The 12,243-nt window shown below is 39.5% G+C and overlaps 1 protein-coding gene across 1 annotated transcript; it reads left to right on the forward strand.

Moving 5' to 3' along the window:
• Positions 1-3,241: 3,241 nt before the first annotated feature.
• On the forward strand, positions 3,242-4,061 carry LOC136221630 (auxin-induced protein 15A-like). The gene has a single exon (XM_066009023.1). It carries the CDS (start codon positions 3,650-3,652, stop codon positions 3,923-3,925), a length of 276 nt encoding a protein of 91 aa, XP_065865095.1. The 5' UTR covers positions 3,242-3,649; the 3' UTR covers positions 3,926-4,061.
• Positions 4,062-12,243: the final 8,182 nt, after the last annotated feature.

Consider the following 12,243-nt stretch of genomic DNA (forward strand, 5'->3'; position numbering starts at 1 on the left):
TTGGAATATAGATTAAACAAGGAGAAGATGGAATGTTTATCTCTCAACGAAAATATGCAGAAGATCTTCTCGAACGGTTTAACATGTCAAATTGTAATATGGCTGTTACACCAATGAATGTTAATGAAAAATTTCAGCTTGAAGATGGTTCGGGGAAAGCAGATGCAAAGAAGTTCAGAAGTTTAGTTGGTGGTTTAATTTATCTGACTCATACTCGGTCCGATATTGCATTTTCTGTTGGTGTGGTTTCTAGGTTTATGCATAATCCAACTAAACAACATTTTGGTGCTGCCAAGAGGATTTTGCGTTACATAGCTGGAACAACCAATTATGGGATTTGGTACTCTAATGTTCCTGATTTCAAATTGACTAGCTTCACAGACAGTGACTGGGCTGGCTCATTAGATGATAGAAGAAGCACCTCAGGCTGTGTATTTAGTATGGGTTCAGGAGCTATAACATGGAGTTCCAAGAAGCAAGGAATCACAGCCCTTTCTTCCACTGAAGCAGAGTATGTTGCAGCAACTTCTTCTGCTTGTCAAGCAATTTGGCTTAGGCGATTACTTGTTGATATGAAACAAGAACAAAAGGACGCAACTGAGATTTTCTGTGACAATAGATCAACAATTTCAATTGCCAGGAACCCAGCAATGCACGGAAGAACAAAACACATCGACATTCGGTTTCATTTCATAAGAGATTTAATTGCAGATGGATTGATAACTCTTAAATTCTGCAGTACCCATGAGCAATTGGCAGACATATTCACAAAGTCACTCTCAAGTGAAAAGCATGTCAGATTTAGAAATCAACTTGGTGTTTGCACTTATGAATCAAGAGGGGATGTTGAAATAATTTGATTCATAACTGATAGCACTTGGACTCAGTCTTTGGTTGTTGAAGACCTGTTCCTGGATTTTCTGATAGTTAGTTAAATAAGATCATGACTGATTTAGTGGCTAAAATATCTGTATTTCTGTTTGTTATTTCTGCCACTTTTCTCTTTGATGTTACTTTGTTTATTCTGCAAATTTAAGTTCATCGTGGACAAATTTTTTGGCAGGTGATGCTGAAAATCCTTGTAGCGTATAAGCTGCATTTTTCAGCTAATCATACATATATACTGCACTTTTTTGGGCTGCAGGTAACATTAGACATTCTTATAAGATTCTCGTATTCATGATTTTCATCTCAAATTAACCATTTTCAGCTTCACCAAAAAAAAAAGTAAAAACAGCCGATCATAATGTTAAATACGGAGGACTTAATTTAATAAAGACAATTTTATTATATTATTATACAATAACTCAAACTTTTAATTACTGCACAATCTTACAACTTCATTTGATTATTTTAAGTAGCCAACTATCTCGTCGTTTTTTCTTTCTATTTGCTACTTACTTGCACACACTCACAATACCTCAAGTAAAATATGTTCGGTAGTTGATAGCTCCTCCTAATTTTAGTATATTAATGCGTGTTTGTAGCGTTATAATAATATGTTGAGATAGTTGGGTTGGTTAAGAGGCTTGTTTTATTGTAAAAGGTCATGGGTGTCACATGGAGTCCATTTAAAATCATACGAGCCTTTTTGTAATTTGCAAAGATGATCAGTAAATTGGCGACGCATAAGCTAGAAGGATGTTCCATATCCTAATGTTTTATGAAGAAATGCATTAGAGATGTTCAACTAATGGTCTATCCTTTCGAAATCGCCCAACTAAGGAGAAAGCGAATTAAGGTCGGTTTGAAAACTAGACTATAAGTGACGAGTGCAAAATGTGTATATTATTCGTGATAATTTTGGGCATAAAAAGAACAATAAAATAGCAAATCATTCTAATAATATACACTTTTTGTATAGATTGCAAAGCAGCGGCCTGTTCGGTAGCAGAATCCACACGGTGAATAAGCATGAAAGGAGCGCTGAAAGAGCAGAACAAGGGCGAGAACAAGAATCTGTTGGGCACAGCATGTATCCAAAATTTTGTAGATCAATCATCAAGTCCTAAAATCATTGAGGACCTTTCTGCTGGAGGCAGAACAACCATTCCTCACAGAAGAAATGATGAATGGGCGGACTGCTGTGCTGCAGACTGTTCCTGAGTGTCAAAACAGACTGACAGACCATATCTTCTTTATTTTATTTTATGTTGAACAATCTTTTCCAGGACAATTTAGGTCTATTTAAGGTGCCCTCATTTTGTATTTTCATCATTCAGATTCTAAGATCTGAACCTTGGTTTGTAATTTTGTTTTACGTTATTGAATGGTTTGTTGCTTTCTTCATTATAATTTTGTCTTGCCTCATTCGATCATGAGTGAGTAATTTAATTAATAGGTATGTAGCTGTGCAGAAACAGGTAAATTTGGTTTCGCTGTTCAATGAGTAATTAACGTTAAATAGGATTAGCTAACCTGTTTCTTAGCAGAGCAATTACGATGAGACTCTTTTTGCAAAGCTAAACTTTCATTGAGCACATTTAATTATGAGACGGAGACGTAATTAATTAAATGTTAAGGGTTTTAATTGTTCAAATTAAATGTTTTCATGTTCTTAAAGCTTAAAGATATATTAATCTCAATGAGAATTATTTTGATTGTTTTTAAAGAACGTTGGGAACAAAGGACACCTGACTCAACCGATTTTTGTGAAAGCTTAATGAACAAGGAGCGAAGTGTCTCTTCTCGGTCATTTCTGTGCATGCTGAGAAGTCAAATTCCTTTTCTTTTATAAGTATTTATATGTGCTTGTTCTATCCTCGTGGATGCGATATCTTACTTATCATTATATTACTTGTCCCTAGTGCACTTGCTAGTGTTCACATCATAGGACAACAGTAAGTTATTCTCTTTTTCTTTTTGACGTAACTATTTCCATTTGAATGGTTTCAATTTTCTATTAGACTAATATTGGTGGTGCTGAACTCAGGTTTGGATAAACTCCTCTATTTTGATTGAAATTTTATAGTAATTTCGGATCTGAGAAACAGCATGATCATATATATATGTATTATCTATGGTACCTTAACATAAAGGCAAAATACAATTTGTGAAAACTTTATAATTAAAGTGTTCGAATTTATATTGATTACCGCTATTTTATTATTATATTTGTTTTGCACCACCATAATTAGTATATCTAATCAAAGCATGTAAATCCTTAATTCTAAAGTACCTAACAAAACTCATACCATTTTGTACTAGCTGTGCACAATCTAATTTATATCCTGTAGAAAAGTTCAAACTTCTTCATTATCCCAACAAAACACACCTAATCCGAATATTAATTCTATATGACAATGAGCACCGATTTTCCCAACTGTATTTTTCAAATCTTTATCTACTACTCCATAGCTTTATGGTAGGACATACTCATGTCTTAATGCAGCATATGATCTTCAAATCAACTACAGAAGTATGTCTCAAAATGTTTATTAGTTAAATGACAAAACCATGTGATTCCATCTCATTCATCTTTATATCTCACCCCAATAGTTGTTGCCCAAATTCATATATATACTATTTTATAAATCTACACACCCAAGTGTTCTTATTAACTCTTACATAAGAAACAACTTTCTTTCTTTCTTGATCATCCTCCTGAATCATATTTCTCATTTTCAAACAATAGTCTAGACCAGATAAAATGGGTTTACGCTTGCCTGGCCTTGTTCGCACAACTATAAAGAAAGGTTCATCAAGAAATATGGAAGTGCCAAAAGGTTTCTTAGCAGTGTATGTTGGAGAAAGCGAGAAGAAGAGATATTTGGTTCCATTACCATTCTTGAACCAACCTTCTTTTCAAGATTTACTGAGTAAAGCTGAAGATGAATTCGGATTTGATCATCCAATGGGTGGTTTGACAATTCCTTGCTCACAAGATCTTTTTATCCATGTTACTTCATGCTTGGCCAGATCATAATTTAGAAGACAGACCTTTAGTTAGTGAAGATCGATGATTTTTGTTTGAGTTAATTGAAAACTCAAACCATGTAAATACTTTTTTTTTTTTTATCGTTTCTAGTTAAGTTGAAGAGCTTTACAGGAGGGATTTTTAAGGCATATATATAAGAATTTATTTCTCATTTTCCTTGCAAGCCAAGTAAGCGTAGAAGGCAACTTTGGTTTAACTCTTCCAATTTCATTAATCGTCTAAATGAATGCCATGAGTTTTTTTTCTTTTTTTTTTTCAAATCAAAAGAGGACTAAATTCAATGTGAAAAAAGTTGAGTAAATAACTTCAGTCAAATTATTTCCAAAAGGGAGAATGATGAAAACATGTATTTCATTGAAAATTGGCATTAGCAGTACAGTATTGGTCAATTGGGGCGTAAAATCGACCCCAATCAAAAGAGGGCTAAATTCAATATGAAAACATGTATTTCATTGAAAATATCTAAAATTCAATATGAAAACATGCATTTCATTGAAAATGGGCATTAGCAGTACAACATTGGTCAATTGGGATCGATTTTATACGTACATGTGTTAAAAAAAAATTTGCTAAATCGAGCTTGTTCAAATTTTTTCTATATATATTGTATTATAATTTGAATGGTCAAAAATCAATTTTTTTTTGCTAAATCGAATTTGTTTAATTTTTTTTTCCGTATATATGTGTTAGAATCTAAGTGGTCAAGATTCTTAACATATAAAAATAATCGTGTCTAATAAAAAAATTGTATTTAGGGAGTAAGGCCTAATATGCAAAAAAAAAAAAATAGAAATTTAGATTTAAAGCAAGCCTAACAAGCAAAAAAAAAATTTTGGATTTAGAGATGCCCTAACAGGAAGGGCCTCATTTTTGGCAATTCTTGAATCAATTTTGGGCTGCTAATTCAGCACCTCATTAAAAAAAAATTGGAGATAAAAGGAGCTGTAACCATCTCAGATTGGGTAATTAAATACAACATCAATGTTAATTTTGTATTAATCATATAACAATCTCCAATTTATCAAATACTGATCAATCAAAGTTTTAGGTCAAATGCTCAATTTACCAAATATCCAATCAAAGTTTAATCAAATCGACAATTTAGCATCCTATAACGTCAAATTTTGTGGAAATATGGGACCGAAACTAGCCCTGGTCATGGTTGTTTTGGTGGCCGTAGGGGCCCCGGCCCGGGCCGTGCATCCGCCCCTGATAAATACCTTGTTGACAAAACTTTTCCATTTATTTCCTATAAGTATTTTGACTCTGTTTAATCTTTACCTTATTACCTTTACTCTTTTTTTTCCTTTTATTTTTGCATTTATTATAATATTCTATAGAGCATATTCACTAGAGGGTGCTTGAAATAGTATTTGGTGACATGACAATGATTTTAACAACTCTTAAGAGTCTATTAATCTGATTACACCGAGAGTTATGACCGCCGACCAACTGTTGAACGTGACCTCCCCGATACCCAGCCACAAGCTACCATCCGGCCGCCCTCCGAAGCTAACGCATAAAACTCTCGATGCTCCCCAATCTCGCTCACTTGATAAATCCTTCTCGAAAACAGTCTCTGGAAATCAGAATCGCCCTAACCCTAAACCAGTAATTGATTTAGCAGCAGAGGGTCTGATCAATATAGAACATGTAAACAACAATCGACTGGAACCTAGAATTGTGCTCTCCCGTGAATTCAAGGAGAAGCTAGCCAGTCCCTGGAAAGATACACTCATCGTGAAGCTGCTTGGTCGGAATATTGGATATATGGCTCTACGGAACCGTGCACTAGAACTTTGGAAACCGGTTGCAGGAGTCGATATTATGGATTTGGGATATGGATTCCACATGGTGAGCTTCAAGAACGCGATTGATAGGGAAAAAGTGATGAATGAGGGGTCGTGGACTGTGCAAGGACACTACCTCACCGTTAGGACCTGGACACCTGAGTTTAGACCCGCAAAAGCTCATGTTAACTCCACAATGGTATGGATTAGAATCCCTGACTTGCCTATGCAATTTTTTGAAGAAAACCTGCTGTTAGCAATTGACAATATGTGTGGAAAAGCTGTCAAAGTTGATAGGAACACTGCTGAAGGCACTAGAGGTCGATATGCGTGCGTTTGTGTAGAAATCGACCTTTACACCCCCCTTAATGGCTCAGGTTTGGCTTGATGATGAACTCTATAAAATAGAGTACGAAGGCTTGCACATTGCGTGCACCAATTGTGCGCTGTATCGTCACTCAAGAGAAGCGTGTAATAACCCGAGTATTCTGCAAAAGGAAAAACAGAGTGATGTAGTTATGGAACCTGCTCCGAATGCAAATCAGGTGATCAGTAACGAGGAGAATAAGGAGAACAGAGCTCCAAATGAGGACAAGCAGGAGGCCCCAGTGTATGCTCCTTGGATGATGGTGTAGAGAAGAAAGTATGTGCCCCGGAACAAGAATAACATGAATGACGTTGGTCCTAATGTGCCAAAGCTTTTCAAACCAGTAGAACAAGACAATACTGGAAGCAGCAAGGGGAAGGATCCGATGAGCAGTACTAGTAATGCGAAGGAAACGGACAACCCTAGTCTGAGTGAAGCTAACCGGGGCGAATTCCGCTTCACATCCTGTAAAAGGAAAGGGAACCGTGTGTCAGTGAGTAATCTGAATCAAGTCTTGAAGGATATATCAAACCAGAACCGCTTTTCTAGTCTGAGCGCTGATCATATCCTAGAAGAAAACACTCAACCAAACACAGGAAGGCATAGCAATAGCATGATCACTAGTGTTGGGAATACTAGTAATAGAAGCAAGAGAAGCAGGGCAAGTGAAGGACCATAGATCCTCAATCAGCCATGCCTAGAATATTCACCAGGAAGCCATGTGTTTGTTCAGAGTCCACCATCTCCAGGCAATACTGGAGGAGAGGGGCGGTGCTAATTTGCGTGTCTATTGGAGAGTTCCCTGTTACTTTCTTCATCCCACCTTTATGAAGATTGTATCCTGGAATTGTTTTGGTGCCGGTGGTGCCAAATTTCAACGTGCTTTACGTCATTTGGTCAAAACTTATAAACCTACAATTTTAGTCCTTTTGGAGACCAGAATCCAGGGCTCTAGAGCTAGTGATATTGGGAGAATGCTCTCATTACCTAATATGGAAATTGTTGAGACTGAGGGCTTCAGTGGAGGTATATGGCTCTTTTGGGATGTTGCTATGGTATCAATTGACATCTTGGGGAAGAACAAACAATTTATCCACAGCAGAATAAAATCGAAAGGGGGTCCTTCACACGGTTCTTCTTGGCTTCTCACCTCTGTGTATGTCAGACCACAAATGTGTAATAAGAGGTTATTCTTTGAAGACTTGAGTATGTTAAGCCAGTCGGTTACTAGACCGTGGCTGATCGCAGGCGACTTCAACTGCATCAAAAGAGTTGATGAAAAAAAGGGTGGGTCAGCAAGAGTCCTTGATCGCTGTGCACCTTTTGCTAACTGGATAAATACTCTCAACCTTGTCGACCTAGGCTATGTCGGTCCGGCTTTCACGTGGTACAGGGGAAATTCACCACGGACAAGAGTGGCGTGCAGGCTCGATCGGGGTCTTTGTAATATAGATTGGAGACATGATTACCCAGAAGTTGTGGTGCGACATCTTTCGAGAAACCAATCAAATCATGTTCCTATTATGATTGACCTTAAGGGTGGTGTGGCGGCTAGCCCTCAGGCCCCATTCCGCTTCCTAGCGGCATGGATGCAACGTCCTGATTTCAAAGAACTGATTGCAAAGGGGTGGACTGGGAATGGAGATCTTAGAGGAAATTTGAAGAATCTGACTGCAGTCTTGACAGAATGGAATAAAAATGAGTTTGGAAGCATATTTTTGCGGAAAAAGTGGATTCAGGCCCGAATCACGGGTGTGCAACTGAGACTAGCAAGGGAGTGTAACAGGGGTCTTCTGAAGCTTGAGGAAAAACTTCTAAGTGAACTAAATGATATACTGTTACAGGAAGAAATGCTATGGCACCAGAAATCAAGAGTTCAATGGCTTACGTATGGAGACAGGAACACATCCTTCTTCCACACTTCTACAATTATTCATCGTCGGAGAAACAAAATTGAGGGATTGCAAGACAAAAATGGCTGTTGGGTCTGGGATGCGGAGGCACTGAAAGCTATGGCGGTAACCTTCTTCCAGGACCCGTTCTCTGAGGAGAAACCGAATAGGCCTAGGTTAAATGCGAGGACCTCGTTCCTGGAAATATCAAATGATGATTTGATTGAGCTGCACAGGCCTTTCACGAATGAGGATGTGAAGAAAGTTGTTTTTGCCATGTCGCCTCTCAAGGCACCGGGACCCGATGGCTTCCAAGCCATATTCTACCAACGGTATTGGCATATCGTGGGGGTATCCGTTTTTGAAAGTGCAATAAGTGTTGAAACACCTTTCCACAGGATTTTGATTTGACAAAATTAATTAAGTGAGATTAAATATTCTATAACACATTAAGTTTAAATGCTTTGATTTATTGTTACTAATGTGTTTGTTCAATGTTGAGTTTATAATTGTTATAAGACATAAAGATCATAAGGCCCAAGCCCTATATGGAAGTCAAAGCCCAAGTCAAACAAGGCCAAGGCCACTCAGCCCGCGTGTTTCAAAACGCTGCCGTTGAATATTGAAACGCAGCTCACCAATGAAGGATCGAGAAGATCCACGTAGACAACTTCGGTATGAAGCTGCTGAGCTGTCTCGACAAAACGTACAAGACAGCCGCTGACTACAAAGCAACTTCCAGACTAAGTATTTCCTCTGTTGGTAAAGAACAGAAGACGCAGGAAGCTGTCTGTTTGACATTACCCGATTTGGAGGAACATACTGCCACACTGACCGAAGAACAGAAGATGCTAGAATCTGATTGGCTAAGAGAACTGCTGAACAGACTGAGTGAAAGTGACATGAAGCCGTTTTCCTCCAACGGTTATTTCGAAATTCGAAATAACCAGAAGCTCTCACAGCTCTCTATAAATAGAGCATTCAGAATCCACATTCATCAAGAGAACTTTGAGCAAAAGCCGTTACGCTGATCAAACGTGTACAAAAGTTCTTCATCAAAAGCAAAGCAAATTCTTACACCACAAGCTTATTCATTTGTGTAAAAGTCTAGAGTGATTGATCCTCAATCATCTAAGGTGTTCTAGCAATTGTTGTTTAGGACAAATCTTAATCATTTCTAGGAATAGAAAGGAGAGGCTGAGTACTCGGTTTTAAGTACTCAGCGGAGAGATTAGGATTGAGTAGAAGTATAGAGGAAGGTACTCTTGTCATACTCAATTGCTGATATTGTAAAAGGTTTGAGGCTCTACCTTTAAAGAGCTCAGTAGAGGATTTGAAATCTCGGAAGTGCTCCGGGGACAGGACGTAGGCTTAGAAGAAGTCGAACCTGGATAAATCTGCTGAGTGAAGTATTTCTAAACCTTAACTCCTTATTTATATTGCTTGCTTAAAACAAACTAAAACTGACCAAGTAAAAGAGGTCAAGCTGAGTTGTGCGCTGCCAACGAATTAGTTCAGGAATAGACTCTAAGTGTTATTTCCTGACCTAAGCAACGGAACTGACCTAGTCACTAGTTGACTAAGCCAGAGTCTTGTCGATTGATCAGCGCCGCTGTCATAAAATCTTTTCTTAAGAAAAAGAAATTTGCCCTAATCTTTAAAAAAGGTCAAATAGTTCTTAACCCCCCCCCCCCCTTGGAACTATATTTGCAACCTTACAAGGGACCAACAATAAGGGCTCTGAATGAAGGAGCACTGGAGGAGCATGTAAATGACACATTAATTACACTCATCCCGAAATGTGAGTGCCCGGTTTCCTTTGCCCACTTCCGCCCTATCAGCCTGTGTAACGTAACGTACAAAATCATCACAAAATGAATTGTAGAGAAACTGAAACCGTATCTTACGAAGCTAGTTGGGCCGATGCAGAGTAGCTTTGTCCCAGGAAGACAGGTCACTGATAATGTTATTTTGCTGCATGAAGTGGTTTCCTCTCTGAGAAAATGCCAAAAGAAGAAAAAAGGAATGGTCATAAAACTTGACCTTGAAAAAGCCTATGATCGAGTCAGTTGGGACTTTCTGCACGAAACCCTTGTGAAAGTAGGGATCCCAGTAAATCTAATCAGAATAATCATGACATGTGTTTCTACAACTCACATGCAGATCCTATGGAATGGAGAGAAGAGCCAGGGATTTAATCCAACCTGAGGCCTACGGTAAGGGGATCCACTCTCCCCTTACCTCTTCGTGCTTTGCCTTGAACGTCTGAGTCATATGATCCTGGATGCAGTTGCAAATAAATCATGGAAACCAATCAGAGTCTCAAAAGCAGGGCCGCTGCTTTCCCATATCTTCTTCGCAGACGATATTGTGCTACTAGCTGAGGCATCCAGACAGCAAGCAAGCCTTATACAGAATATCCTCCACAAATTCTGCGATTCCTCGGGGCAGAAAGTGAGCCTCACAAAATCTCGAGTCTTCTTCTCATGTAATATGGACCACCGGGGTGAATGGGAGATATGTTCAGATTTGGGAATTGAAGCAATGAACGACCTGGGCCGCTACTTAGGGGTGCCGATCCTTCATAATCGTGTTAATAAACACACATATAGCTTCGTGGTTGACAGAGTGAAAGCTCGGCTATCTGGGTGGAAAGCTATCTGGGTGGAAAGCTAAGTGTCTATCTTTCGCAGGAAGAACAACACTAGTGAAATCAGTTCTCTCTGCGTTGCCTATGTATACCATGCAGACTACTATCCTCCCAATCAGCATATGCAATAATTTAGACACCCTGAACCATAGGTTTCTTTGGGGTGCAAAGGAGGGAGAAAGACGAATTAGCTTGGTTAAATGGGATACAGTATGCCAGAGCCGCAGGAAAGGGGGACTTGGAATTAAAAAAACACATGACTTTAATTTGGCTTTAGTAGCGAAGCTCAGTTGGAGAATCTTGAATGAGCCTAAAACGCTTTGGGTTCAAACTTTGAGCCAAAAATACATGGGCGGAAATGCAATTGCTGAAAATATCAAGGCGAAACTGGGGCATAGCCAAATACAGAAGTGCATTGTGAAGCGAGCTGAAATACTAGAGAAAGGGCTAACCCGAGCGGTGAAATCGGGCCATCAAACTAGTTTCTGGATGGATCGATGGGTGGATGGTAGCCGGCTGATCGACAAAATTTATGCTCCTGTTCCGGAAGCGGAGACCAGGAAAACAGTCTCAGAGTATTGGGAAGTAGACCCTGGATGGGATTGGCATTGCCTGAGCCAATACCTATGTGTTATTCAAACTTGCCTCACACGTTCTGATGGTGGATTTGCAGGAAGAAGACGGGTGGTACTGGGAGGAGACGGCATCGGGAATGTTCTCTATCCGATCAGCCTACTCTCTGTACAAAGGAGCAACGCACGGATTGACAAACGATCAAGAAATGGGCTGGGATCACATATGGAGTTTGAAAGTGACGGAGAGGATGAGAGCCTTCTTGTGGACCGTAAGGCATGAGGCGATTATGACGAACCATAACCGAAAGAGATGGCACCTGAGTTTAGACGACAGATGCCCATCGTGCTTGGACTCAGAGACTATTATCTACGCTCTTCGGGACTGCAGAGAGGCGAGGAAGGTTTGGGATTACCTTGTGCCTGCCAATAGACGGACGGAGTTTTTTAGAACACCCCTGAAAATCTGGATGGATGGGAATTTGAATATAACAGTGAAGTGGAGAGATCTGGAGTGGCCGAGCCTGTTTTCTATAACTTGTTGGTGGATCTGGAGGTGGAGAAATGAGGTGGTGTTTCTGTCAGAACCTGATTATCGTGATAAGTTGGATTTCATACTGTCACAGGCGAAGGAGATAGCTACTGTCTCCGAGAGCTGTAACGTGATGAACCAAGGGTTTTACACCGATGTGTCGATCTGCTGGAAACTGCCGGAAAACGACTGGATAAAAGTGAACACGGACGGAGCAAGTAAATGGAACCCGGGGTTTGCCTTTACAGGAGGGCATATGCGCGACAAGAATGGGAACTGGAAGGGCGGGTTCGCTGGAAATCTGGGTATTTGCATAGCAGATTTGGCGGAACTTTGGGGGATATTCTACGGGCTATCTTTAGCTTGGAAGTCAGGGTTCATACTAGTGATAATTGAATCAGACTCGAAGAGGATGGTGAGGATGGTTAATGAAAGAGGAAATTGCTATCATAGATACAGCTGGCTTGTTGAGGCGACTAGGACGCTCATAAAGCGGAATTGGG

The sequence above is a fragment of the Euphorbia lathyris genome, chromosome 3, assembly GCF_963576675.1.
Source record: "Euphorbia lathyris chromosome 3, ddEupLath1.1, whole genome shotgun sequence".
NCBI lineage: Eukaryota > Viridiplantae > Streptophyta > Magnoliopsida > Malpighiales > Euphorbiaceae > Euphorbia > Euphorbia lathyris.